Source organism: Scomber japonicus, chromosome 12 (assembly GCF_027409825.1).
Source record: "Scomber japonicus isolate fScoJap1 chromosome 12, fScoJap1.pri, whole genome shotgun sequence".
In the NCBI taxonomy this organism is placed as follows: domain Eukaryota; kingdom Metazoa; phylum Chordata; class Actinopteri; order Scombriformes; family Scombridae; genus Scomber; species Scomber japonicus.
In genome coordinates, this window is record NC_070589.1 from 32,540,493 (window position 1) to 32,568,461 (window position 27,969).

At 43.0% G+C, this 27,969-nt stretch overlaps 1 protein-coding gene across 1 annotated transcript; it reads left to right on the forward strand.

Moving 5' to 3' along the window:
- On the forward strand, positions 1–27,969 carry LOC128369783 (uncharacterized). Its single transcript, XM_053330860.1, has 16 exons — positions 1–16; positions 2,017–2,043; positions 3,028–3,084; positions 4,691–4,771; positions 5,480–5,563; positions 6,759–6,842; positions 6,923–7,006; positions 7,674–7,730; positions 8,769–8,849; positions 11,321–11,350; positions 11,444–11,533; positions 13,023–13,533; positions 13,652–13,737; positions 19,440–19,596; positions 20,723–20,805; positions 27,926–27,969. The coding sequence occupies exons 1-16, from the start codon at positions 1–3 to the stop codon at positions 27,967–27,969; spliced, it is 1,572 nt and encodes a 523-aa protein (XP_053186835.1).

Below are 27,969 nucleotides of genomic sequence, written 5' to 3' on the forward strand. Positions count from 1 at the left end.
ATGGCGACCGTTGAGGGTGAGAAGTGTCCATAGTTACACACTCAACTTTGTGACTGTTTTGAGTGAAAACCATCCAGGTTCTCATAGTGCTGCATGTTTCCATACTTCTCAGTGTGAACGCACTCATGCACTCAAAATATTATATATAATAATAATAATAATATAATATAATAAAAGTGTAAGGGAGGAAGGAAGGAAGGTAGGGAGGAAGAAGGAAGGAAGGGAGGGAGGAAGAAGGAAGAAAAGGAGGAAGAAGGAAGGAAAGGAGGGAGGAAATAAGGTAGGAAGGAGGGAAGGAAGGAAGAAAGGAAGGGAGGAAAGAAGGAACAGTCTAAACAGACAACACAAAGGTTAACCAACAGCCATTAATTAGCAGAGATGCATTTTTTTTTTTTTATCTCCAAAAAAGTTACAGAATAAGTTTAATTCAACAACTTTATCCTGCAGACTTTCAGATTTGTGAATTTCAGAATACTCTTACCCGAGTATTTGACTCTTTTTGCAGTGGACAGCTTTAGGGATCAGCGCCCAGCCTGCAGCCAGACACCCTGTTTTCTTTTCTTTTCTTTTCTTTTTTCTTTCTTTTCTTTTTTTGTCCTGAGCTGAGTAAGCTGCCAGCCTGCTGCCAACCTCTGCTGTTCAGAGGAGGGAAAACAGGCATGGTGTAATCCTTATCTGACCGCAGGTGTGTGATCCACTGGGTGAGGTTTGATGCTGCTGGACAACCGGCGGACTCGAGGAGGAGGTGAGCTGGCTTTACTTCAGTAGGATACAGAAAATATATAAAAATATAAAGTTATAAAATAATCCTTTAGAGATTGATTGAGTTTGTTAAGCATCAGAGAGTTAAGTTAAAGAGTCTTTTGTGTTTTGTCTTCAATGTAAATTTGTGAAATCATAAGTAAAAATAAAGATCTATTCAAGAGAAGAAGATTAATTAACTGCAAATTTACAAAATTAATGAAAAAAAAGCAAAATTTTATCAATTAAATTCCTCTGAAACCTTCAGGACTTTGTCATTTTTAATGATATTTACTTTATGATGTATTGTTGCATTCATAGTAGTGGAAATAGTAGCAGTAGTGGGGAAAAAAGTATATTTTTTTCATTTATTGAATATGTATTTTTATTATTCTTTATTTTTCCAATATTAATTTTCTATTATTTTCTATGAAATTGATATGTATATATTATAATTGTTTTTTTTATTTTTTTCAATATTAATATTTTACTAATATATTATATTAATATGTATATATGATATTTATATTTTATTTCTTCTTTATACTATATGTTTTAGAGATGCAACAATTAGTCAGTTTGATTATTGATCATCAGGAAATTAATGAACTGTTTTTGATAGTTAATTATTTTGAATATATTTTATTAATATATATTACAATACGGACACAATAATATCCTTTATTTATATTTATTTATATTCTTTAATATTTCTACTTTTCATAAACAAGTTCACAAAATGCCGCACAGACTTAAAGACAGAAAATACACAACTACAAATTATACACATGTGAATATTCTCTGTTTTTTTAATGTTTGGACTCTTATAATTATATTTAATAAACCAAACAACTCATCAATTAATTAAGAAAACAATGATCAGATTAATAGTGATAAGGAAATAATCATTAGTTGCATCTCTGATTTAATTCTACATCCAAGTAAAACTCCAACCAACAAAACTTTACATCATTAAGAGGGTTTGTGAATCTTTACACTCTGCAGGAATCAGAGGCTTCGAGCTCGGCTGGTTTCTGTGATGACATCATCGTGTAGAGATCTGAAAATGCTTTTCACACAAAAACTCAAAAAATCTTTAATGTTCACTGACCTGCAACATCAGCACAGACGGATAAGAGGAGGATTTAGAGTTAATTTAGTTTTTTGTGTTTTTCTCTTTATTTCAGTCACAGTCGGACTTTTGTGGAGAAATGGCGACTTTACAGAAATCTATAAAACTTCCCGGCTTGTGTCTCGTCATCTGTGTCTGTACAGTTTTACTCTTCGTCCTCTTCAGTCAAGGTAAGAACTGAACATACATCTTCTGTTCTCTCCAAGAGTAAATAGTTTAATTTCAAGAAACAAAGAAAGAAACAAAGAAAGAAAGAGTCATTAAGAAAGTTTTTTCCCCAAATCATGAAATATTACATGTTACATTTATTGATGCAAGTTCATAAAAAAATCAGATTTATTTCATTTAATTGTTTTAATACTTTGCTCATGTTAAGTCGTCAACCTTTTATTTTTTTTGTTCCAGCTTCTTAAAAGTCAATATTTTTTGCTTTCTTGTGATAATAAATTATATATTTAGGTTTATTGTAGTCTGCACATTTAAGCTGCAGGTTTAACTTTGGAAAACATTGATTAACACTTTTAAATTAATTATAATAATTCAGACAATAATTGACGCTCTAATCTAATACACACAGTTCATAAAGAGTTTATAACGCACTTTATTGTAAGTAACTATAAATGTTTATTAATGTATTTGTTATCAACTATAATTCCTCCTGAGGTAAAAGGAGGCTGATGACATAATTGTAATAAAATAAAATAAAATAAAATATGTCCTTATTGGAGAAGTTATTAATTATTAGTTATTAGTAATTCTGTGAATAATATAGTGAATAATGACACATTTTAATGTCTTTATATCTGCTTATAAACACATTATAGTTTTATTATAAGGAGACTTATTATATTTATTATATTATAACATCCTGTCAAACAGTTACAGATAATAAGTGAGTGTATTAGTGTAACTACTGTTTTATTGGATTATTGTATTAAAACTACAGAGTAGATTACAGACAGGTTTATAATTAGATGGAGCTCAACACTATAATAAAATGTTTCTGCAGTCAACACAAATTGTTTGATTGAACTCTCCTGCCTCAATGATCCTGGATTTGAGATTTAAAAATGTGGAATAAAAAAGAAAAGAGACACAGAAACATTTTATTTTTAACTTTTTTAAAATCTGGTTTCCTGTTTGTTTCCTGTCAGCGTTCGTATCCAGACGACAGGAAGAGCGACACAGAAGAGACTTCCTGAACTCTACAGGTATTTAGTTTCAATAATTACTCTTTATTCTGATTTTTATGTTTTTAGGTTTCAGCTGAAAGTCAAAGATTAATATAAGAAGTCTGATCACAAACTCTTTATTTATTCTTTATTCACTGGTTTTAACAAAGTGAGAAGATGAAGTCAAAGTTACAGAGAGATATAGATTCTTACTGCATCTTAACTTTTCATTCTGTTTTAATTCAACTTTTAATTTAAGCAAACATTTTTATTTAGATAGCATTTATATAGACATAATTAGGCCTGTTAATGTTTAATAAATAACGATACCAGCACCAATACAAGCACCATTAAAGTGATTCTGATACCAGCTAAGTATTTTACAGAAGGAAGGAAGGAAGGAATGATGGATGGAAGGGAGGAAGAAAGACGGAAAGGAGGGAAGGAAGGGAGGAAGAAAGAAGGAAGGAGGGGAGGAAAGGAAAGGAAAGAAGGAGGGGAGGAAGAAAAGGAAGGAAGGACGGAGGGAGGAAAGAAGGAATGAAGGAAAGACAGACGGAAGGAAGGAAAGAGAAGGAGGAAGGAAGGACAGACGGAAGGAAGGAGGGGAGGAAAGGAAAGAGAAGGAGGAAGGAAGGATGGAAGGGAGGAAGAAAGAAGGAAAGGAGGGAGGATGGAAGGAAGGGAGGAAGAATGAAGTAAAGGAGGAAGGAGGGATGGAAGGGAGGAGGGGAGGAAAGGAAAGAAGGAAAGGAGTGGAGAAAGAAGGAAAGGAAGGATAGAAGGAAGGAAGAAAGAAGTAAAGTAAAGGAGGAAGGAAGGAAGGATGGAAGGGAGGAAGAAAGAAGTAAAGGAGGAAGGAAGGATGGAAGGGAGGAAGAAAGAAGTAAAGGAGGAAGGAAGTAAGGATGGAAGGGAGGAAGAAAGAAGTAAAGGAGGAAGGAGGGATGGAAGGGAGGAGGGGAGGAAAGGAAAGAAGGAAGGAAGGAAAGGAGTGGAGAAAGAAGGAAAGGAAGGATGGAAGGGAGGAAGAAAGAAGTAAAGTAAAGGAGGAGGGATGGAAGGGAGGAGGGGAGGAAAGGAAAGAAGAAAGGAAGGGGGGAAGAAAGAAGGAAAGGAATGAGGGGAGGAAAGGAAAGGAAAGAAGGAGGGGAGGAAGGAAAGGAAGGAAGGACGGAGGGAGGAAAGAAGGAATGAAGTAAAGACAGACGGAAGGAAGGAAAGAGAAGGAGGAAGGAAGGAAGGATGGAAGGGAGGAAGAAAGAAGGAAAGGAGGGAGGAGGGAAGGAAGGGAGGAAAGGAAGGAAGGATGGAAGGGAGGAAGAAAGAAGTAAAGGAGGAAGGAGGGATGGATGGGAGGAGGGGAGGAAAGGAAAGAAGGAAGGAAGAAAGGAGAGGAGAAAGAAGGAAAGGAAGGATGGAAGGGAGGAAGAAAGAAGTAAAGTAAGGGAGGAAGGAAGAAGTAAAGGAGGAAGGAGGGATGGAAGGGAGGAAGAAAGAAGTAAAGGAGGAAGGATGGGTGGAAGGGGGTTCATTCCTTCTTTCAATGATCGAGTCTCATTCTGCTGACTCGGCTGATTCCATGATAAAGATTAAACCCAGAATAAACTCACGCTGGCTCCGTGTGTCTTTCCTGTTTTCCCAGAATTCCCGGCGGAGCTCATCGACCCGGCAGCCATCGACCTCACGCCCCTCGTCAATACTTTAATAAATTCAAGCCAATCAGGTGAGCTGTCATAATATCACTCTGGAGAGGATCGATGCTGAGCTGTAAATCTTTAATGTGTCATTATTAAAACCACCAGAGAGGGGGGGGGGGGGTGAGGGGGAGGGGGGGGCAGAGAGAGAGAGAGAGAGAGGGGGGGGGGGGTGAGGGGGAGAGAGGGGGACAGAGGGAGACAGAGAGAGAGATGGGGGGAGAGGGAGAGAGAGGAGGTCAAACTAAAAGCAGAGCTGCTTAGACTTAAGGAAGGAAGGGAGGAAGAACGAAAAGGAGGAAGGGAAGAAGGAAAGGAAAAGAAGAAGGGAGGGAGGAAGGAAAGGAAAAAAGAAGGGAGGGAGGGAGGAAGGAAAGGAGAGAAGGAAGAAAGAAAAAGAGGGAGGAAGGAAGGGAGGAAAGGAAAGGAAGAAAAGGAGGGAGGAAGGAAGGAAGAAGGAAAGGAGGGAGGGAAGAAGGAAGAAAAAGAGGGAGGAAGGAAGGGAGGAAAGGAAAGGATGAAGGAAAGAAGGTAGGAGGGAGGAATGTAGGAAAGAAGGTAGAGGTAGGAGGGAGGAAGGGAGGAAAGGAGAGAAGGAAGTAAGAAAATAGGTAGGTAGATAGGAAGGTAGGAGGGAGAAGGAAAGGAAGGAAGGAAGGATGGAAGGAAGGTAGGAGGAAGGAAGGAAGTCTCGTATATTAAGATAATGTTCATGCTTCTCCTCTCGTGTGTTTCAGGCTCTCGGCAGCTCTTCTCTCTCCTCAGCGTGACGTCCTACAGTTCTCTGGCTCTACATAAACTCACCCTGCTGGTCTACAACAGTAACTACTCTCTCTCCTTACTTCCTTACTCCTTTCCTTCCTTCCGTCTCTCCTTACTTCCTTACTCCTTTCCTTCCTTCATTCCTTCTCTCCTTACTTCCTTCCTCTTTTTCTCTGGCTCTACATAAACTCACCCTGCTGGTCTACAACAGTAACTACTCTCTCTCCTTACTTCCTTACTCCTTTCCTTCATTCCTTCTCTCCTTACTTCCTTCCTCTTTTTCTTTGCTCTACATAAACTCACCCTGCTGGTCTACAACAGTAAATGTTCTCCTTTAACTAACATTCCTTCCTTCCTTCCTTTCTTCCTTTCTTTCTTCCTTCCATCTAACATGAAGATATTTAACCACTGGAGACCCTCTCCGTTACTCAGACTTCTCTCCTTTCCTTCCTTTTCTTCCTTTCCTTCCTTCCTTCCATCCCTCCCTCCTTTCCTTCCCTCCCTCCTTACTCCTTTCCGTCCTTTCTTCCTTCTTTCCTTCCTTCCTCCCTCCTTCCTTCCTTCCTCTTTTCCTTCCTTCCTTCCTCTTTTCCTCCCTTCCTCCCTCCTTCCTTCCTCCCTCCCTCCCTCCTTACTCCTTTCCGTCCTTCCTTCCTTCCTCCTTTCCTTCCTTCCTTCTCTCCTTACTTCCTTACTCCTTACTCCTTTCCTCCCTCCTTACCCCTTTCCTTCCTTCCTTCCTTCCTCACTTTGAATCATAAGTAACAGGACTCACTGGATTAATACCTATAACTGTGTCAGTAGCTCCATCTAGTGGCTCAGATCGGTAACTGCATGTAATAAACTCATCCTCAGTATAAATCAGAGCTTCATTCCTTCCTTCCTTCCTTCCTACCTTCATTTCTCCCTTCCTTCCTTCCTTCCTTCCTGCCTTCATTACTTCCTTCCTTTCTCCCTTCATTTCTTCATTCCTTCCTTCCTTTCTTATTTCCTTAATTCCTTCCTTCATTCCTTCCTGCCTTTCTTCCTTCATTCCTTCTTTCCTTCCTTTCTCCCTTCCTTCCTTCCTACCTTCCTGCCTTTCTTTCTTTCTTTCTTTCTTTCTTTCTTTCTTTCAACAATCAACTCTGCACAAATCTTACTGTTAACACTCATTATTATGGTAGAAATATGTCCATGCCATATCTACACCCTGTCACATGATTCAAAGGCTGGTTTAAACTCTCTGAACTTACTTTATTGCATGTTTTATAGTTTCCAGCATTCGAGGTTTAGAAAGCAACATGTTGAGGAGGCGATTCTGCTACTGCGTCACAAATGACACCAACGATTTAACAGGTATATTTCATTCATATATCTCATTTTATGTTATTAATCTGTTTTAAAACTCAACAAGCTTAACTAACTCTCTGCTTCAGACTTCACGGCCATCCTGTTGGACGTGATGGGAAACTCAACAAGTTATCTACATGAGCTCTTTAAATCTTCCTCCATATTATCAGGTGGGTGTTAAAGTCTGTGTAAAGTAAGAATAAATATGTGTTCTGAGTTTGACATACCACAGAAAAGTGTGTTGTTAACCACCCTGCCAAATTTGAATGATTAAAAAAAAACCAAACCAAACCAAAACCACTTTCTCTGCTCCCAAACGCTGTGGGCGTGGCCACCGAGTCCGCTGAAGCCCCGCCCCCTACCAAGTGTCACCTGTCAATCAAAGTCACCACCTCTACCAGAAACATGGATGCTACGTCTGAGAGCTTTCTGCCGCTAGCTTAGCTGCTAGCTCAGCTGCTAGCTCGACGGCTAACTCGGTGGCTAGCTCAGCTGCTAGCTTAGCGGCTAGCTTGGCGGCTAACTCAGCTAACTGGCTAACTGTAGTAGTAGTAGTAGTGTGTGCTGAATGTATTTATACCTCTACAGCAGCAGGGGAGGGTTTATGCTAATCACTAAATCCTGAACACAGAAATGTTGAAACACAGTTTGTGAAGCCTAGCTCCACAATTCAAATCTAAATGGTTGAAATGCTTTTTACACCTTTTTTAGAAATACATTTATGACCTATTTAATGTGTTTAGAAGATAATGTCTGAATTCACTTTACACATTTCGAGGCCTGTCTTTATATGTGATGTTCTCCTGATGGTATATTGTCTTGTTTTCTTTATGTCAGTAAGCCAGAAGAACAACTCGGCCTGTATCTACATCTGTGTGATGGCAGGTAAGATGGGTAAGTAGAGCTCACTGGATCATTGGTCTAAAATATTATGAAAACCTGCGTCAGTGATGAAAGCTGTGTAAGTTAAATGAATGTTGCAATATTTAATAAAATGATTAATATTTCAGTTTTCTTCTGATTTAATTTAAGTTTTAATATCGTCATTGTTTTTGTCATTTTGTGTATTTTTCAGATGAAACTGAACTGTTTAAGTTTATACATTTAATTTAGCTAGTTTTTATTTTTATTCTATTAATTTGCTGGTCTTTTTTTTAAATGCAAAAGTTCTCATATTGACTTTAATTTTGTTATCTGTGATGCAATTTGATGAAAAAGCAATATAACAATTTCAATATAGAACTAAAACAAATCATCAATTCATGAATTTTTCAATTGATAGAAAATGAATCTGCAACTATTTTAATAATCAAATAATCATTTTATTCATCTTTTAAGCTAAGATGCAGAAGGTATGCTACATTACAGTAAACTGTAGAATATTGTATGGACAAAACATTTAGTGAAAAGAGTTTTTAAAAAAGAGACACTAGAAAAAGACACTAATGTGGGCTGGATCATTAAAAAGATGGAGGGAAGGAAAGAAAGACAGACAAAAGGAAGGAGGGAAGAAAGGTAGGAAGGACAGACAGAAGGATGAAAGGGAGGAAGTAAAAAAGAAAGGAAGGAAGGACAGAAGGAAGAAAGGGAGGAAGGAAGGACAGAAGGATGAAAGGGAGGAAGGAAGAAAGGGAGGAAGGAAGGACAGAGGGAAAAAAGGAAGGTAGGAAGGAAGGAAAGGAACACAGGAAGGAAAGGGGGCCGGATTGGACCCCTCGGTGGGCCGGTTCTGGCCCACGGGCCGCATGTTTGACCTCCCTGCTTTAGGTAGACTATTCCATCATTTCAGAGTATAATTATAGAAAGATGCACTACCTCTTTTCTTCTGTGTATAATTGTGTGTAGTTGTGTGATGATGATGATGCTGAAGTGTGTGTGTGTGTGTGTCTGTGTGTGTGTGTGTGTGTGTGTGTGTGTGTGTGTTTTGTCCAGGCAGAGAGCTGCCGGAGCTGTGGGAGGTCGGCTCCGTCACTCCGCTCTTCAACCAGACCATCGTTGAAGGTCCACACACAGGTCTGTTTACAGCAGTTACACACACACACACACACACACACACACACACACACACACACACACACAGTATTTATTCTTAAACAATACAACAACATGCGGCCCGTGGGCCAGAACCGGCCCGAGGAGAGGTCCAATCCGGCCCAGTTTCCTTCTTCCTCTTTTCCTTCCTTCCTTCCTTCCTTCCTTCCTTCCTTCCTTCCTTCTTTTCCTTCCTTCTTGTCTTCTCTTCTCTTCCTTCCATCTGTCCATGCTCATTTCCTTCCTTCCTTCCTTCCTTCCTTCCTGTCTTCTCTTCCTTCCATCTGTCCTTGCTCCCTTCCTTCCTTCCATCCTTCCATCCATCTGTCTTCCCTTCCTTCCTTCCTTCCTTCTTTTCCTTCCTTCTTGTCTTCTCTTCCTTCCATCTGTCCTTGTTCCCTTGCATCCTTCCATCCATCTGTCTTCCCTTCCTTCCTTCCTTCCTTCCTTCTTTTCCTTCCTTCTTCTCTTCTCTTCTCTTCCTTCCATCTGTCCATGCTCCTTTCTTTCTTTCCTTCCTTCCTTCCTTCCTTCCTTCCTGTCTTCTCTTCCTTCCATCTGTCCTTGCTCCCTTCCTTCCTTCCATCCTTCCATCCATCTGTCTTCCCTTCCTTCCTTCCTTCTTTTCCTTCCTTCTTGTCTTCTCTTCCTTCCATCTGTCCTTGGTCCCTTCCTTCCTTCCATCCATCTGTCTTTGCTCCCTTCCTTCCTTCCATCCATCTGTCTTCCCTTCCTTCCTTCTTGTCTTCTCTTCCTTCCATCTGTCCTTGCTCCCTTCCATCCATCTGTCTTCCCTTCCTTCCTTCTTGTTTTCTCTTCCTTCCATCTGTCCATGCTCCCTTCCTTCCTTCCATCTGTCTTCCCCTCCCTTCCTTCCTTCTTTTCCTTCCTTCTTTTCCTTACTTCTTGTCTTCTCTTCCTTCCATCTGTCCTTGCTCCCTTTCTTCCTTCCTTCCAGCTTTCCTTCCTGTATTCTCTTTCTTCTCCTCCTTCTTTTCCTTCCTTCCTTCCTTCCTTCCTTCCTTCCTTCCTTCCTTCCTTCCTTCCTTTTAATGGTTTGGTCCAAATGAGATCAAATTGTTCTGTATGTGGCCCTTGAATGAAAATGAGTTTGACACCTCTGCTCTATAAGGCAGAAAGGAAAGTATGCAGTCTCACCACTAGATGGCAGTATTTCACTATTTATTTTATATGAAAACCACTTTGTGATAAACTGAGTGTCTGAAGGGTTTATTTATCTGATTTCTGCAGTATTTCACACTCAAAAGCACAGATGTCTTGTGTCATATTTAGACTCCAGGATGCCATATTTATAAAGATTATGTCTTAACCAGCTGAGACACACAAAATGCTGCAGGTGGTGTAAAGAAAACAGTGTGCCGGCATTACTTCTTCCTCCCATAGTCAGTGGGCCTCATGCTTTTATAAGCTATTTGAGGATTAAAGCATCTTTTTTTGCCACAATGTGGAAGGAAGGAAGGAAGGAAATGAGCACAGACAGAAGCAAGGAAAAGAAGGAAGGAAGGAAGGAAGGAAGGAAGGAAAAGAAGGAAGGAAGGAAGGAATGGAAGACAGATGGATGGAAGGGTGCAAGGACAGATGGAAGGAAGAGAAGACAAGAAGGAAGGAAGGAAGGGAAGACAGACAGATGGATGGAAGGAAGGAAGGGAGCAAGGACAGATGGAAGGAAGAGAAGAGAAGAAGGAAGGAAAAGAAGGAAGGAAGGAAGGAAGGAAGGGAAGACAGATGGATGGAAGGAAGGAAGGAAGCAAGGACAGATGGAAGGAAGAGAAGAGAAGACAAAAAGGAAGGAAAAGAAGGAAGGAAGGAAGGAAGGAAGGGAAGACAGATGGATGGAAGGAAGGAAGGGAGCAAAGACAGATGGAAGGAAGAGAAGACAAGAAGGAAGGAAGGAAGGAAGGGAAGACAGATGTCCAATATAACAGTTTTTCAGTATCTTCAACTTTTATTTTATTTTTGTTTTTTCTGATGTCACACTAATAAAAGGCTGAATCAGTGACATCTTTTAAATCACCTATTATGTTTCCAGCTGCACAGTGGTATGGGTTTATTTTTTAATGTTTTTTATATTTTGATTGTCTCTTTATTTCTACCCATAGTTATTAATTTATAGTTATTTTGGGGAGCGTACCTATGTTCCCCAGGTCCTATGTTCCCCAAGGCCTATGTTCCCCGATCGCGGCTAACTCTGCTGTTAGCTCGGCGGCTAATTCGGCTGCTAGCTCGGCGGCTAATTCGGCTGCTAGCTTGGCGGCTAACTCATCTGCTAACTCGGCTGCTAACTCGGCAGCTAACACAGCTTACTGGCTAACTGTAGACGGGATCATCCCTATGTTCCCTGGTCACATACAAAGAGGGGAACATAGGACCCGGGGAACATAGGGATGATCCCGTTATTTTGCCTCACTAAACATGTTCTTCTTTTTCCGTAGCTAACGTCTCCTCGATCAGACTTCCTCTCGGTGAGTAAAAAGTTTGTATAAAAGCAAATATGTGAGTATCTGTTTTCATCACTAAGAGCCTTTTAATTACTATATTATCTATTTCTACATCAGAATGGCACCAACTGCCCACGAATCTGAGTCACATCTCGCCATCTGGGATGAGCTCCATGTTAACCAGCAGAGTTCATTCTACCGCACATGGTGAGTCTCAGCAGGAGGGCCGCGGCTCGTTTTTGATTCAGTCTGTTGAAGCTCCGACTTTCTATGTTAAATCTGATATGTGCAAAGAATTAACACCTAATTTTATCCAGAATGATTTCGTGAAAGTTGTAGAAGTTTATAAATAGTACTGAGTCATTAAAAAAACAGGGAGGAGAAATGTGAATTAAAGCAGTTTTCTTTCTTGTGTTATAAAGAAAGAAGAGACTTGAGAGATTTGAAGGAGGATAATTCTGCTTATTTGCACAGTTTTATCCTTGATTTCTATAAATTACAATAACACTGTGCTACAAAGTAGAGCAGCAAGGACTGGTTGATTAATTTATAAGTTGTCTACCATTAGATTAATCTCTTTAACCTTCCTGTCGTCCTCCCGGGTCAAATTGACCCCGTCTGTTTTGACTGTTCCTTCTTTCCTCCCTTCTTTCCTTCTGTCTGTCCTTCCTCCCTCCTTCTCTCTTTCTTTCCTTCCTCTCACTTTCCTCCCTTCCTTCCTCCATCCCCCTTTCTTCCTTCCTTTTCTCTTTCTTTCCTCCCCCCACCTTCCTCTTTTCCTTTCCTCCCTCCCTCCTTCCTTCTTTCCTCCCTCCCTTCTACCTTCCTTCCTTCTTTCCTCCGTCCTTCCTTTTTTCTTTTCCTGTCCTTCCTCTGTCCTTCCTTTTTTCCTTTCCTTTCCTTCCTCCCTTCCTTCCTCCCTCCTTTCCTTCCTTTCTTCCTTCCCTCCTTCCTTCCTCCCTCCTTTCCTTCCTTGACTCAAGGACAACAGGAGGGTTAATAATAAGAAGACAGTTTCCAAATTCTTTGATTCCAGCATCTCAAATGTGAATATTTTCTGGTTTCTTTAGTCCTCTGACATTTGGGAATGTCATATTTGTGAAACAGTTAGCAGCTCATTAATCTTGATTAATCAATAAGCAATAGATTAATGGATAATGAAAATAACTGAAATGAAGTGGTTGATCAGAAAAGTTAGAAGGTTGCAGGTTGACACCCTGCGTGGTAGCTCCTGCCATCAGTGTATGAATGTGTGTGAATGGGTGAATAACGTGATGTAAAGCGCTCTGAGTGGTTGTAAAGACTAGAAAGGAGCTATATAAGTACAGTCCATTTACCATTTACCATTTATCCAGATGATCTAAATCACTTGATTTGGAGTTCAAACTCAAAATGAGCTCACCTGAAATGTTCATAATAATCTGCAACATTTAAAAGCAGGTTAAAAAGGTTAAAAAATATACAAAAATGATCAGTTATATACATTTAGACATGTATCAGTCAATGAGGTATCTACCAAGATTATTATAATAAAAGTGTGGAGAGGATTTTTACATTTTCAGACAGTTGACTACTTCTATCACCACCTCCGCTTTATCGCAGGCAGTGAATCAAACTTTCTTTTTTGTCTATTTTTGATTCTTCAGTTTCACCGACAGCTGCGGATGAAGCGACGATCACCGCCGCACCGCCGCAGACAACAGCTCCTCAAACTACTACGACCGTTGTAAGAAACTACACGAGTCAAACTACAGCAGAGAGACCGCGGACGACGCAGAAAGCGACGACGCAAAGAGGAGAGACGATACAACCAACAACGACACAAAGAGAGACGATACAACACATGACGACACAAAGAGAGACGATACAACACATGACAACCCAAGGAGCAAGAACCCAAACGACACAAAGAGCGACAACCCAACAAATGATGACGCAAAGAGCAACAACCCAAAGAGAAACCACACCAGTGATGTCACAAAGATTGACGACACAACATATGACGATGCAAAGAGCAACAACCCAAGGAGCAACTACGCAAACGACGCAAAGATCGTCAACGCAACAAATGACGACACAAAGAGCAACGACCCAAAGAGAAACCACACCAGTGATGTCACAATCTACAGAAAAACCAACAACTCTTCCCACGACATCAACGCCACCAACCACAACCCTGCAAGTCACCACTGTGTCGGTTCCAGATAGTACGACCAAACCTGTAACGATCCCACCAGCGATTAGTCCGACCCCGCCGATCACAGCTGCACAACGGCCGAGAACAACAACAACGCAACACAGGACCTCCACGGTTCATCCGACCAGCCGGTCACCTGTGGGAACTACGGTGGCTGAGAGGGTCACAAGAAGACCTACAACACCCAGCAAGTCTGTGGAAGCAGAGAAAGCAGGTAAAACATCGGCTGGTACATTATAAATTAACACGGCATGAAAAGTGGGATTTTCGTCAGTAAACAGCACTGTAGATTGTTGTGGAAGTTCAGGTTTTGTCCCCCCATGACTCCCCTCCCTCTAATGGCGCTTTTCCAATACACAGTTCCAGCACGACTCGGCTCACCTCGACCCTTTTTTTTTTGCGTTTCCACTAGGGATAGTACCTGGTAGCTGGTACTTTTTTAGTACCTGCTCTGCTGAGGTTCCAAGCGAGCCGAGCCGATACTAAATGTGACGTCAACAGACTGCCGGCCGCTGATTGGTCAGAGAGTCTTCACTGGAAGAGTCATGAGCCGTCCCAGACAAGAATCAAGCCCAGCATTTTTAAATACCGGCAACATCGTTACAGTCATACGGCTCAATTTTGTTGCTTTGTGTGTGACAGAAAGCCTCATACAGCAGCAAGTACACCATCGCTTTCATGTCCTCCATTGTTTATGTGTTTGTGTCGCGTATAAAACGAAGTCACCGCAGTTTCGCGGAGCCGTGCTATGACGACCCTGCCCACGTTGAGTAGATACTTCTTTGTAATGGAAAAGGTGCCAGTGCCATAGCTTGTTTTAGCTTAAATTAGTGTAATTTGTATCAAACTACAGATGTTATTAAGCATAAATGCCACAAACAAGACTACAGGTCAAAGTAAGAATAAGGTTCAGCTAACCCAAAATGTAACGTCCACATATGAGGACGAAGGGGAGGTTAATGCATCATGTGATTGGTCCTCTGCCACAGCAGCTACGACCCGTCTGTGGTGGTGAAGTCGTGGTGAATTTGAGTTAGAGCGCGCTTAGCAGCCAAGATGCCTCCTAAACGCTCTAAAGTGAGTCTACACTACACACTGTTACACACGATGAAAGACAGAGACCTACATGTGTTAATGGGAATCTAATGAAGGACTCAGCTGGTATCAGGATCACTTTAAGGGTTCTTGGATTGGTACTGGTATCGTAACTTTTTAAACAATATCCAGCTCTAGTTGTCCTGTGTTGTGTATCAGGATGCAATCAGGCTCAGTGTGACCGTCTGCTCTTAAGGGGACTTGGATTGGTACTGGTACTTGATGGGTACTTTAAAAGTTTAATCTGAAGCTAATATGAAGCTTCAACGTCCAAATGAGTCAAATCTTCACCTTCTATGTTTCAACGTTACAGTGTTTTTAGTCCCAAAGTCTTTTTGTTACTATACTTCCACCACAGCTCAACACAGAGAAACACTAAGAGGAGAATTTGATGCTAAAGGAGGCTGATATGGTAACCATGGTAACGCAGGCACAGCCCTCCTCCCCCCCACCCCCTCTCTTCCATGTTAAAGCTTTGATGGGTTTAAGCTGCAAAGGTTAAAAGCAAATTGAGGACAAGTATCTGTGTGTGTCACATGATCAGCGAGACTCGAGGTGACAAAACACAAACAACAATAGAAGCTGCGTGTGGTTCACAGCTGGAGAGGTAATAGATATTATGTAAGGCTTAAATTTAGAGCAGTGTGAATGCAACCTACTTAGAAACGTCATTATGATATTAGTTACAATAAAAAAATAAAAATAATATGTAAAAATCAAAGTCCTGTTGAGTTAATGTGTCAAATATGATTAAAAATATAACCCTAACCCTAACCCAATTACATTAAATTGACATGAAAGTGACAGAATAAAGAGCCACCAGTAAAGACACTGAGGTAACATATGGCTGCAGTTCCCAGTCTGACCAGTAGATGGCAGTAATGTCTCAGTGGATGACAGCTGCTGCTCCCCCCACTGAGTTCTGCCTAGCAACAAACAGAAGGCCAGAGCATCCTGGGCAATTTGTCACAGAGTCATTAGTTTGCAGTAAAATGAGCGTTTGTCGCCCAGCTGCACACACACACACACACACACACACACACACACACACACACACACACAGACTCTCACCAGGGATAAAAAGCTTTGATTCATTGTCGCACACACACACACACACACACAGCATGTCTGCAGTTCATTTCCTGTCTGGATTTTTGCAGCTTTTTTGTTTAATTTGTGTTAAAATTGGAAAATAGATGCGAGTTTTCGAAGTGATTTATGCGTTAACCACCTGTCCTCCTGTCCTCCTGTCCTCACAAACAAACATGCATGAGAAATGATCACATATGACACATTTCATGCAAATTTAAATACATAATACATGAAGAAACACACACATATAAACACCAGGAGGTAACGTTAATATAAACATAAATGGCCTTCTGAGTCTCTGACAAGTCAAAGTCATTTAGTCTTCTTAACCCTTAAACAGCCCTTACTAGTTATGTCATTTGCACCTAAAGTAAGGAAGGAAGGAAGGAAGGAAAGGAGGGAAGAAGGAAGGAAAGGAGGAAGGAAGGGAAGCAAGGGAGGAAGAAGGAAGGAAAGGAAGGAGGGAGGAAGGAAGGAAGATAGGAAGGAAAGGAGGGAAGAAGGAAGGAAAGGAGGGAGGAAGAAGGAAGGAAAGGAAGGAGGGAGGAAGAAGGAAGGGAGGGAGGGAAGGAGGAAGGAAGGAAGAAAGAAAGGAAGGACAGATGAAGGAAGGAAGAAAGGACAGAAGGAGGGAACATTTACCCTAACAGCTGAACTTAGATCTGAGGAAGGAAGGAAGGACAGATGAAGGAAGGACAGAGGAAGGAAGGAAGGAAGGAAGGACAGAGGAAGGACAGATGAAGGAAGGAAGGACAGAGGAAGGACCCGGGAGGACAACAAGGTTAAAGAGTCTGTATCTCCTGGTGCACGTTGTCTGTTTAAGGGTTAAAATAAAGTTTCAAAACAGACGTATAAGCTTATCGTACAGTAACGTAATTATCTACATCATCACGTCTATTTATGGACTTATTGTATGATGCATGGATGTGACCTTTGACCTCAGTATTGCCACACTTCATATTAGCAGCTAAGAGGCTATTTATGTCACCTTAACCCTCCTGTTGTCCTAGACTCAAGGAAGGAAGGAAGGAAAGGAGGTAGGAAGGGAAAGAAAGGAGGGAGGAAGGATAGGAAGGAAGGAGGGAGGAAGGAAGGATGGAGGAAAGAAGAAAGGAAGGAATGTAGGAGGGAGGGAGGAAGAAGGAAGGAGGGAGGAAGGATGGAAGGCCTCTTTCCTTTCTCCCTTTCTCCCTCCTTTCCTTCCTCCCTCCCTCCTTTACTTCCTTCTTCCTCCTTTCCTCCCTCCCTCCCTCTCTCCCTCCCTCCCTCCCTCCCTCCCTCCCTAACCATCTTTTTGTTTTAATTTGCTTTTAAAGTTTAGGAAGAAGAAATTAGTTCCCTTCACAGCTTCTCTGCTCTGAATAAAACCTGTTAAGGAAAGTCCTTCCTTTCCTTCCTCCGTTCCTTCCTCCCCCCCCCTTTACTTTCTTCTTCCTCCCTTCCTCTTTTCTTTTCTACCTCCCTCCTTCCTTCTTTCCTCCTTCCTTCTTTCTCCCTTCCTTCCTTCTTCCTCCCTTCCTTTCCTTCCTCCCTCCCTCCTTTACTTCCTTCTTCCTCCTTTCCTCCCTCCCTCCCTCCCTCCCTCCTTCCCTCCCTAACCATCTTTTTAGTTTTAATTTGCTTTTAAAGTTTAGGAAGAAGAAATTAGTTCCCTTCACAGCTTCTCTGCTCTGAATAAAACCTGTTAAGGAAAGTCCTTCCTTTCCTTCCTCCCTTCCTTCTTTCCTCTGTCCTTCTTTCCTTCCTTCCTCCCTGCTTTCTTTCCTCTGTCCTTCTTTCCTTCCTTCCTTCTTCCTGCCTTCCTTTCCTTCCTCCCTCCCTCCTTTACTTTCTTCTTCCTCCCTTCCTTCCTTCTTTCCTCCCTTCCTTTCCTTCCTTCCTTCCTCCCTCCCTCTCTCCTTCCTTCCTTCTTCCTCCCTTCCTTCCTCCTTTCCTTCCTCTATCCCTCCCTCCTTTCCTCCCTTCTTCCTCCCTTCCTTCCTCCCTCCCTTCCTCCTTTCCTTCCTCTATCCCTCCCTCTTTTCCTTCCTCCCTCCCTCCTTCCTTCTTCCTCCCTTCTTTCCTCCTACTAGAGGACAACAGGAGGGTTAATATATAATTTAAAAACCTTTATGACACAGCAAACATCTTCTACAAAAACACACAATCAGTTTATTCTGTTTCTTCTACTGTAATCCCGCCTGACTGACACTAATTAATCATTTAAAGAGAAAGAAATAAACCAGCGAGGAAGATGAAGATGAAGACTAACCATCTTTATAGTTTTAATTTGCTTTTAAAGTTTAGGAAGAAGAAATTAGTTCCCTTCACAGCTTCTCTGCTCTGAATAAAACCTGTTAAGGAAAGTCCTTCCTTTCCTTCCTCCCTTCCTTCTTCCTCCCTCCCTTCCTTTCCTTCCTCCCTCCCTCCTTTACTTTCTTCTTCCTCTCTTCCTTCCTCCTTTCCTTCCTCCCTCCCTCCTTTCCTTCCTCCTTTCCTCCCACCTTTCCTTCCTTCTTCCTCCCTTTCTCCCTCCTTTCCTTCCTTCTTCCCCCTTCCTTCCTTCTTCCTCCCTTCCTTTCCCTCCTCCTTTCCTCCCTCCTTTCCTTCCTTCTTCCTCCCTTTCTTCCTCCCTTCCTTCCTTCTTCCTTCTTCCTCCCTTCCTTCCTTCTTCCTCCCTTCCTTTCCTTCCTCCCTCCCTCCTTTACTTCCTTCTTCCTCCTTTCCTCCCTCCCTCCCTCCCTCCCTCCCTCCCTCCCTCCCTCCCTCCCTAACCATCTTTATAGTTTTAATTTGCTTTTAAAGTTTAGGAAGAAGAAATTAGTTCCCTTCACAGCTTCTCTGCTCTGAATAAAACCTGTTAAGGATTTCAAATAACTGCAGAAAGTAGAGAAGCATCTAATTAACATTCACATTTGAATATGTATTTTTATGGTAATTAGGGGACCTGTGTACCTGCAATGCATTAATTATGATTATCATGCATCAGCACCAGTGATTCCTGTAAATGGAGGATTTAAATTTAAATAGTGAAACGACGCCATACAAATAATACAATGAGACTATTTGACAGATTTACTCTCCACGTCACCTCCGTGAGCTTTTAAAGGTTAATTATTTTAAGTCTTTGTGTTCTTATTTTACATATGAACCAACCTGAGTGATCTGTTGTCCTCGAGTCAAGGGAGGGAGGGAGGAATGAAGGGAGGGAGGAAAGAAGGAATTAAATGAGGGAGGAAGGAAGGAAGGGAGGGAGGGAGGAAGAGGGGAAGGAAAGAAGGGAGGAAGAAGGAATTAAATGAGGGAGGAAGGAAGGAAGAAAGAAGGAAAGGAGGAAGGAAGGAAGGAAGGAAGAAAGAAGGAAAGGAGGGAGGAAGGACGGAGGGAAGGAAGGAAGGAGGGTAGGAAGGAAGGGTGGGAGGGAGGAAGGAAGGAAGAAGGAAAGGAGGAGGAAGGAAGGACAGAAGGAAGGGAGGGAGGGAGGGAGGAAGGAGGGAAGGAAAGAAGGGAGGGAGGGAGGAAGGAAGGAGGGAAGGAAAGAAGGGAGAGAGGGAGGGAGGAAGGAAGGAAGGAAGTAAAGGAGAAGGAAAGAAGTAAGGAAGTAAGGAAGGGAGGGAGGAAGGAAGGAAGGAAAGAAGGAACAGTTAAACCAGGCGGGGTCAGTTTGACCCGGGAGGACGACAGGAAGTTTAACCTGTGTGATTAACTTGTTCATTACTTTAGTTTAACGGTGTGTGTGTGTGTTGAGAGGTTGCCCTTGGAGACGACAGGAGCTGACGTACGACGACGTCTCCGGCAGCACGACGACGGTCGGAGCTCACAAGCTGCAGCCGTGCGTCCTCGAGCTCTGCAAGTTCTTCTCTCAGTGTCTCTGCAGACCCTTCAGCTACAAGACCCGCATGAAAAGGTTCATATGTGATGTTCTCTACATTAGGATTCATTTAGAAGTCATATAAGAGGAGAGAAGGAAGAGAGAAGGGCAGGAAAGAAAGGAAGGAGGGAAGGAAGGAAGGAAGGAAGGAAGGAAGGAAGGAAGGAAGGAAGGAAGGGAGGAAAGAGGGACAGAGAAGAGAAGGAAGGGAGGGAGAAGGGCAGGAAGGAAGAAAGGAAAGAAGGAAGGAAGGAAGGAAGAAAGAAAGGAAGGAAGGAAAGAAGGAGGGAAGGAAAGAAGAAAGAAAGGAAGGAGGGATGGAAAGAAGGAGGGAATGAAGAAAGGAGGGAAGGACAGAAGGAGGGAGGGAAAGAAGGAAGGAGGGAAGGAAGAAAGGAGGGAAGGAAGGGAGAAGGACAGGAAGGAGGGAAGGAAAGAAGGAAGGAAGAAGGAGGGAAGGAAAGAAGGTGGGAGGAAGGAGGGAAGGGAGGAAGAAAGAAGGAAAGGAGGAGGGAGGAAGGAAGGAAAGAAGGGAGGGAGGAAGGAAGGAAAGAAAGGGGGAAGGAAGGAAGGGAGGAAGAAGAAAGGAGAAAAGGAAGGAAGGAAAGAAGAAAGGACGGAAGGAACGAAGGAGGGAAGGAAGGAAGGAAAGAAGGAGGGAAGGAAGAAAGGAAGGAAGGAAAGAAGGAGGGAGGGCGGGGAGTGGAAGGGAGGAAGGAAGGAAAGGACAGAGGAGAGAAGGAAGGGAGAAACATTCATATATCAGTAAATCGTTGCATAGACCTTTCCTTCCTTCCCTCTTTCCCTCCTTCCTCCCTCCTTTCCTTCCTTCTTCCTTCCTCCTTCCTTTCCTTCCTTCCCTCTTTCCCTCCTTCCTCCTTCCTTTCCTTCCTTCTTCCTTCCTCCTTCCTTTCCTTCCTTCCCTCTTTCCCCCCTTCCTCCCTCTTTCCTTCCTTCTTCAGAAGGAAGAAGGAAGGGAGGAAGAAGGAAGGAAAGGAAGGAAGAGGGAATGAAGACAGGAAGGAAAGGAAGGAAGAGGGAATGAAGGGAGGAAAGGAAGGAAAGAAAGTTGAGTCAAAGATGAAAACAGAGGTTGAGTTGATGTGATGTCAGCTGTTGACTGTAATTCTCTTCTTCTTCTTCTATGGTGTTTTTTTTTCAGATACTGTGACGACAGCCACCTCTGGTACGAGAAACACACGTTTGAGGTTTGCCGACGAGTCAGAAGAATCTCCTTCTCCAGAAGTAAGTGTTCCTTCCTTTCCTTCCTTCCCTCTTTCCCTCCTTCCTCCCTCTTTCCTTCCTTCTTCCTCCCTTCCTTCCTCCTTCTTCCCTCCTTTCCTTCCTCCGTCTTCCTTCCATCCTTTCCTTCCTCCTTCTTCCCTCCTTTTCTTCCTCCTTCTTCCTTCCATCCTTTTCTTCCTCCTTCTTCCTTCCATCCTTTCCTTCCTTCCCTCTTTCCTTCCTTCTTCCTCCCTTCCTTCGTTCCTTCCTCCTTCCTTTCCTTCCTTCCCTCTTTCCTTCCCTCATTCAGCCCTCTTTCCTTCCTTCCCTCTTTCCTTCCCTCATTCCGCCCTCTTTCCTTCCTTCTTCTTTCCTCCCTTTGTTCCTTCCTCCTTTCTTCCTTCTTCTTTCCTCCCTTCGTTCCTTCCTCCTTCCTTCCTTCCTTCCTTTCCTTCCTTCCCTCTTTCCTTCCTTCTTCCTCCCTTCCTTCGTTCCTTCCTCCTTCCTTTCCTTCCTTCCCTGTTTCCCTCATTCCGCCCTCTTTCCTTCCTTCTTCTTTCCTCCCTTTGTTCCTTCCTCCTTTCTTCCTTCTTCCTTCCTTCCTTCTTCCTTCCTTCCACCTCTGGTAAGAGAAACACACGTCTGAGGTTTGCCGGCGGGTCAGAAGAATCTCCTTCTCCAGAAGTAAGTGTTACCGTAGAGGAAGTGAAGCGGCCGATCGATGGCGGTTGGAGGTGAAGAACTTTAGCCACTCTGAACGCGCTGTCAGAGCAAATCCACATCAGCCGCTCGGCTCGGCTCACGCTGGAGTCTCTCCGTGGGTTTTTGAAGTGAAAGCTTTATTGAGGCTTCACAGATCGATGAGCTTCCCTCAGAGTCGCCTCGGGCTGCCGGCTCAGAGATGATCCGCTGGAAAAAAAAAAAACTAAAAAAACATCACAGCCATTCAGACCTTAAGTGTGTTATAAACTGTACAGCTCTCAGTTTATGAGCTTCACTATTTAACATTAATTTATAGGTTGTTATTTGTTTAAGCCTCAACTATAGCCAGGTAAGGTTTATCCTTGACTGATAAAAACAACATAATATTAATAATAGGTTCTAAACCGAACTCTTCAGGTTTTAACTTTAAAGAGACCCAACATTCCCACATGAGACACAGTGGAGAGAAAAAACTCCCTTTTAACAGGAAGAACCCTCAGAACCAGACAGACCAGACAGTGGGAGAACATCTGCCTCGACCGGTTGGGGCTGAGAGGAGAGAGAGGAAGGATAGAGGAGAGAGAGAGAGGAGAGGAGAGAGAGGAAGGATAGGAGAGAGAGAGGAAGGATAGAGGAGAGAGAGGAAGGATAGGAGAGAGAGAGGAAGGATAGGAGAGAGAGAGGAAGGATAGAGGAGAGAAACACAATGAAAATCAACAATGAAGCTAGAAGGTCCGGGACTGGAATCTGTCATCTGGACGTCTACAGGCCCAGATTACCTGTGAGACCAGAAAGCAGAGCCAGACACCAGAAACCAGAAAGACAACTCCGGGGAAGAAGTTTAGCTTATTGAATGCATTAATAGAACATGAATGTTAATGGATATAGATGGATGGATAGAGAGAGAGAGAGAGGGAGGAGGAGAGAGGAGCTCAGTGCATCATGGGGGTCCCCCAGCAATCTAAGCCTATGGCAGCATAAGTTAAGAGCTCAAAGAGCCCTAACTATAAGCTTTATCACAAAGGAAAGTTTTAAGCCTACTCTTATATGACAATACTTACATGGACATAGTTAGAAACTTGTACAATTTAATAATATAAAGGAAAACCAAAAACATTTAATTATTTAAAATGGTGTTTATGTAAGTTATAGAAGAGAGTTGGATCAGTAATTAACTTAAATGTAAGGCAACAGTTGGCCTAACCTAAAAGGAAGGGAGGAAGGAAAGGAAGTAAGGAGGAAAGAAGGAAGGAAGGAAGATAGGAGGGAAGGAGGGAGGGAGGGAGGAAAGAAGGAAGGAGGGAGGGAGGGAGAAAGGAAAAGAGGAAGGGAGTAAGGAAGGACAGAGGAAAGAAGGAAGGGAGAAAGGAAGGGATGGGGGAAGGAAGGACGGAAAGAAGGAACAGTCAAAACAGAAGGGGTCAATTTGATCCGGCAGGACGACACGAAGGTTAAAAGAGCTCAATCATAAGCACAGGAGAAGAGAAGTGTTTTTAACCTGGATTTAAAAATGATTTCAGTTCTGCTGGTAGTTTGTTCCAGTTGTGTAAAAGCTGCTTCACCATGTTTAGTTTGAACTCTGGGCTCAACTATCTGACCTGAGTCAGTAGATCTCAGAGCTCTGGGCTCAACTATCTGACCTGAGTCAGTAGATCTCAGAGCTCTGGGCTCAACTATCTGACCTGAGTCAGTAGATCTCAGAGCTCTGGGCTCAACTATCTGACCTGAGTCAGTAGATCTCAGAGCTCTGGGCTCAACTATCTGACCTGAGTCAGTAGATCTCAGAGCTCTACTGGGTTTATATTCTACTAACATGTCATTCATGTATTCTGGACCTAAACCATTCAGTGATTTGTAGACCAGTAGCAGAACTTTAAAATCTATTCTATAGCTGACTGGGAGCCAGCCAAGTAAAGTTTTAAAATATTTGGAATGCTAATTAGGACATCCAGTTTGTTTTTGATGCTTATTCATGCATCGTTGACATTATTTTATATATTTAAAATCTATTCTATAGCTGACTGGGAGCCAGTGTAAAGACTTTATAACTGACTGGGAGCCAGTGTAAAGACTTGACAACTGGAGTAATGTGCTCTGATCTCTTTGTTCTCGTTAAAACTCGAGCTGCAGCGTTCTGAATGAGCTGCAGCTGTTTAATGCTTTTTTGTGGGAGTCCAGTCAGAAGACCGTTACAGTAGTCGAGTCTACTTGAGATGAAAGCATGAATCAACTTCTCCTGGTCTGTTTGAGACATAAAACCCTTCACTCTTGATATGTTTTTAAGCTGATACTTAAGCTCATACAGAGATATTCCAGTAGAGACCCAGAATATTAATATAGAGCTGGAGATGTGCAGAATATGTCCACTATTCCCCCCGAAAATGTATGAATGTTTTGCATTGAAGCCTTTTTCTGGTGATATTTGACATATCAGTGTTTTCTAGTGTGAAGTTTCCTGAGTGGAAGATAAATAAGGAGTCCAAAAAATGAAAATACAGAGCTTGAAATGAAGTGCATTAAGTCTCCTTTAAGAGAGAGTCTGCAGAGAATCAGACTAAATGGGAAATAAATTGGACAGAAAACAAAATATTCCTCGGGTAAAGTAATTATGAAGCAGCTAATTCACACATTTGACAGCGTTAGCACACAAGTGGATTTGTTGTTCAGTGCTTCAAAAAAAAAAATCAAACATAACTTTAAAGTGGAAGTCATGTCGGTTTGCTTCTAAACACAACAAACACAGTTGTGAGTGTGTGTGTGTGAGTCAGAAATAATTGGGGTTTCACACTTCATCCTTCACCTGTACCGATGGGGACGTGTCAGCCATGTTTGCCTGGGAGTCGGCATCAGAGCTCATTAGAGCCGCGGCTCAGCAGGAGCCTCCGAGCTGCAGCCATGAATCCTCCGAGCTAATAGGCTCGAGAGGTCGCCCAGAGAGCCGCCTCTCTCTCACAGCTTCTGACACGCCAACCATCCCCGCCGCCGGGCCGGAGAGAGGTCTCACACCGTGTCATAGCAGCCCTCCCTCCGGCTCTAATTAGCTCTTTGTGTGTATTTTTAGACTCAGTTTTTAACGGGATTTGAATTGAAACTGACTTAGATTAAAAAAAAAAAAACCCTTGAAAGCAATTAGAGAACAGGAAGTAGAGTACCTGAATGAAAAGGCAACTTTGAGTCTCTGCTCAATATTCAACTTCTGTTTTTTAATTAGTCATGAGCCTTTTTTTTAATTACTGACTACTTCTTGTTAAAGTTAAGGTAACTTTATTAACCCTCCTGTTGTCCTCGAGTCAAGGATGGAAGGGAGGAAGAAGGAAGGAAGGAATGAAGGAAGGAAGGGGGGAAGGGAGGGAGGGAGGAGGGAAGGATGGAAAGGGGGAAGGAAGGGACGAAGGAAAGGAAGAAGGCAGGAAAGGAAGGAGGGAGAAAGGAAAAGAGGAAGGAAAGAAGGACAGAGGAAGAAGGGAAGGGAGGAAGGTAGGGGGGAGGAAGGAAAGGAAGGAGGGAAGGAAAGAAGGAGGGAGGGAGGAAGGAAAGATGGAAGGTAGGAAAGAAAGAGGAAGGAAAGCAAGAGAGAAGGAGGGAGGAAGAAAGAATGGAAAGAAGGAAGGAAAGGGGGAAGGAAGGGACGAAGGAGGGAAAGGAAGAAGGAAGGAAAGGAGGAAGGAAGGGACGAAGGAGGGAAAGGAAGAAGGAAGGAAAGGAGGAAGGAAGGGACGAAGGAGGGAAAGGAAGAAGGAAGGAAAGAAAGGAAGGAAGGAGGGAAGGAAGGAAAGGAGGGAGGAAGGAAGGAACTCCTACAACATCCAAACGTGTCTAGTCTCATGTTTTATCTGCCAGACTCGTTTGTAACTCCCTCGTTCATCATCTGCAGCGTTCACATTTCAAACATCACATTTCATCACACAGGCAAAGAAAAGAAATAATAAGTCATGGGAGGATTCAGCAGCACAGTGCAGGAGGTTGTTCAGTATCGGCGTCGGGCTGCCGACTTCACTAACGGTCAGATCTCTGGAGCAGAAACAAGCTGTTCTGTCCTCCCTCTCAACAACACCTCTCTGTTTTCTTCACACTTAGTTTTGTAATTAGGTCATTTCAAGATGAGGCTCAGCTTTGTGGGTAAAAATGGATTCTGCTGTCATGCTTGTTTGTTTCTTTTTAGATTAAAGATAAAAGTTTGATTAACCCTCCTGTTGTCCTCGAGTCAAGGAAGGAAGGAAAGGAGGGAGGAAGGGAGGATGGAAGAAGGAAGGAAAGGAGGGAGGGAGGAAAGATGGAAGGGAGGAAGAAGGAAGGAAGGAAAGGAGGGAGGAATGATGGAAGGGAGGAAGAAGGAAGGAAGGATGGAAGGGAGGAAGAAGGAAGGAAAGGAGGGAGGGAGGAAAGATGGAAGGGAGGAAGGAAGGGAGGAAGGACGGACGAAGGAAGGAAAGGAGGGAGGGAGGAAAGATGGAAGGGAGGGAGGAAGGTAGGAAGGACGGACAAAAGAAGGAAGGTAGGAGGATGGGAGGAAAGAAGGAGCAGTCAAAACAGATGGGTCAATTTGACCCGGGAGGACGACAGGAAGGTTAAAAAAACATTTGACAGGTTAAAAGGTCCTTCCTCCCTTCCTTCCTTCCTTCCTTCCTTCCATCTTTCCTTACCGTCTTCTCTCCTCTTCCTTCCTTCCTTCCTTCCTTCCTTCCTTCCTTCTCTTCAATGATCCGGCCCACATCAGATCAAATTGGTCTGTATGTGGCCCTTGAATGAAGATGGGTTTGACACCTCTGCACTATACTGTTGTCACATATAAGCCATCAGTAGGTTTATTGGGTTACCGCAAATGCTAACGCTAATGCTAACTAGCTAATTGTCATTTCCGGTAAATACGCAACAGCCGTGTTTGATTTGAAGCAATACTAACCTGTCGAAATTTGCACACTACACAAGTAAGTACACAATGTACTAAGAGAAGTATGTGATTTGAGACACTTTAAACCTTTAGCTTTAAAACCAACCGAAACCAACATCAGTACTCGTTGACTTGTTTCTCTTCACGCCACCAAAAGCTTGTTTCAATCAAAATCACCGGAACAGAAACAGGAAGCAGAATCTTGTCCTTTGCCCACAGATCCTCCATTCATATGCAGATATCTGTTTACAGAGATTACAACACAGCCTGGAGCATCGGGCCCTGTTGCTATGGTTACCTGCAGTTCAACATACACTGGGAGCAGGCGAGCGTCGAGTGAAGCCACTGATTAATATTTCTGAAAAAGACTTTAGATTAAAAAAAAAAGGTGACAGTCGACAGCTGGAAGGAAAGGAGGAGGGAATGAAGGAAGGGAGGATGGAAGGGAGGGAGGAGGGAATGAAGGAAGGAAGGAAGGAAAGGAGGGAGGAAAGGAGGAGGGAATGAAGGAAGGAAGGGAGGAAAGGAGGAGGGAAAGAAGGAAGGAAGGAAGGAAAGGAGGAGGGAATGAAGGAAGAAGGGAAGGAAGGAGGAAAGAGGGGAGAAAGGAGGAGAGAAGGAAGGAAGGAAGGGAGGAGGGAATGAAGGAAGGAAGGAAGGAAAGGAGAGAGGGAGGGAGGAAGGAAAGGAGGAAACAAAGGAGGAAGAAGGAAGGAAGGAAAGAAAGGAGAAGGGAATGAAGGAAGGAAGGGAGGAAAGGAGGAGGGAATGAAGGAAGGAAGGGAGGAAAGGAGGAAGAAGGAAGGGAATGAAGGAAGGAAGGAAGAAAGGGGGAAGGAAGGAAAGGAGGAAGGGAGGAAGAAGGAAGGAAGGAAGGAAAGGAGGGAGGAACAAGGAAGGAAAGGTGTGCAGTTCAACATATACTGGGAGCAGGCGAGCGTCGAGTGAAGCCACTGATTAATATTTCTGAAAAAGACTTTAGATTAAAAAACAAGGTGACAGTCGACAGCTGAGACATGGATTTGACTGGCGGCTGACACAGTTTGGAGTCAGTGAACGGTAAAATGTAGCTTTTAAAAAGTTGCAGCAGGAGGAATAAAAGAGTTCAAATGAAAAATGAAAGGTCCAATTTTTTTTGTATTAATGGACCATCTCTTTTTCAAGGGGGTCTGAAAGTGGAAGGAAAGGAATGAAAGAGAGGAGGGAATGAAGGAAAGAAAGGGGGAAGGAAGAAGGAAGGAAAGGGGGGGGGGAGGAAGGAAGAAGGAAGAAAAGGAGGAAGCAAAGGAGGAAGAAGGAAGGAGGAAGGAAAGAAGGGCAGAGGGAAGGAAAGAATGAGTTAGGGGGAAGGAAGGAAGGAAGAAAGGGTCAAGTTGACCCGGAGGACAATACCAGGAAGGGAGGAAGAAGGAAGGAAAGGAGGAGGGAAGGAAGGAAGGTAGAAGGAAGGAGGGAAGGAAGGAAGGAAGAGGGTTAAAAGTGAAAAATCAGCAAGTTAATCAGTCTGCAGTCTCAGTTACCTGGTTTGTGATCTACCTTCCTCCACAGATCTGAAACAGAGATGCCTGACGAGGATGTGCAATAAACTGTGA

What these genes read in the sequence shown, in the direction of transcription:
- LOC128369783 (XM_053330860.1), top strand. An exon ending in CACTGTGTCGGTTCCAGATA is followed by an intron (nt 13,534 to 13,651) that starts GTACGACCAAAC and finishes TCATCCGACCAG; the next exon opens with CCGGTCACCTGTGGGAACTA. An exon ending in TACAAGACCCGCATGAAAAG is followed by an intron (nt 19,597 to 20,722) that starts GTTCATATGTGA and finishes TTTTTTTTTCAG; the next exon opens with ATACTGTGACGACAGCCACC.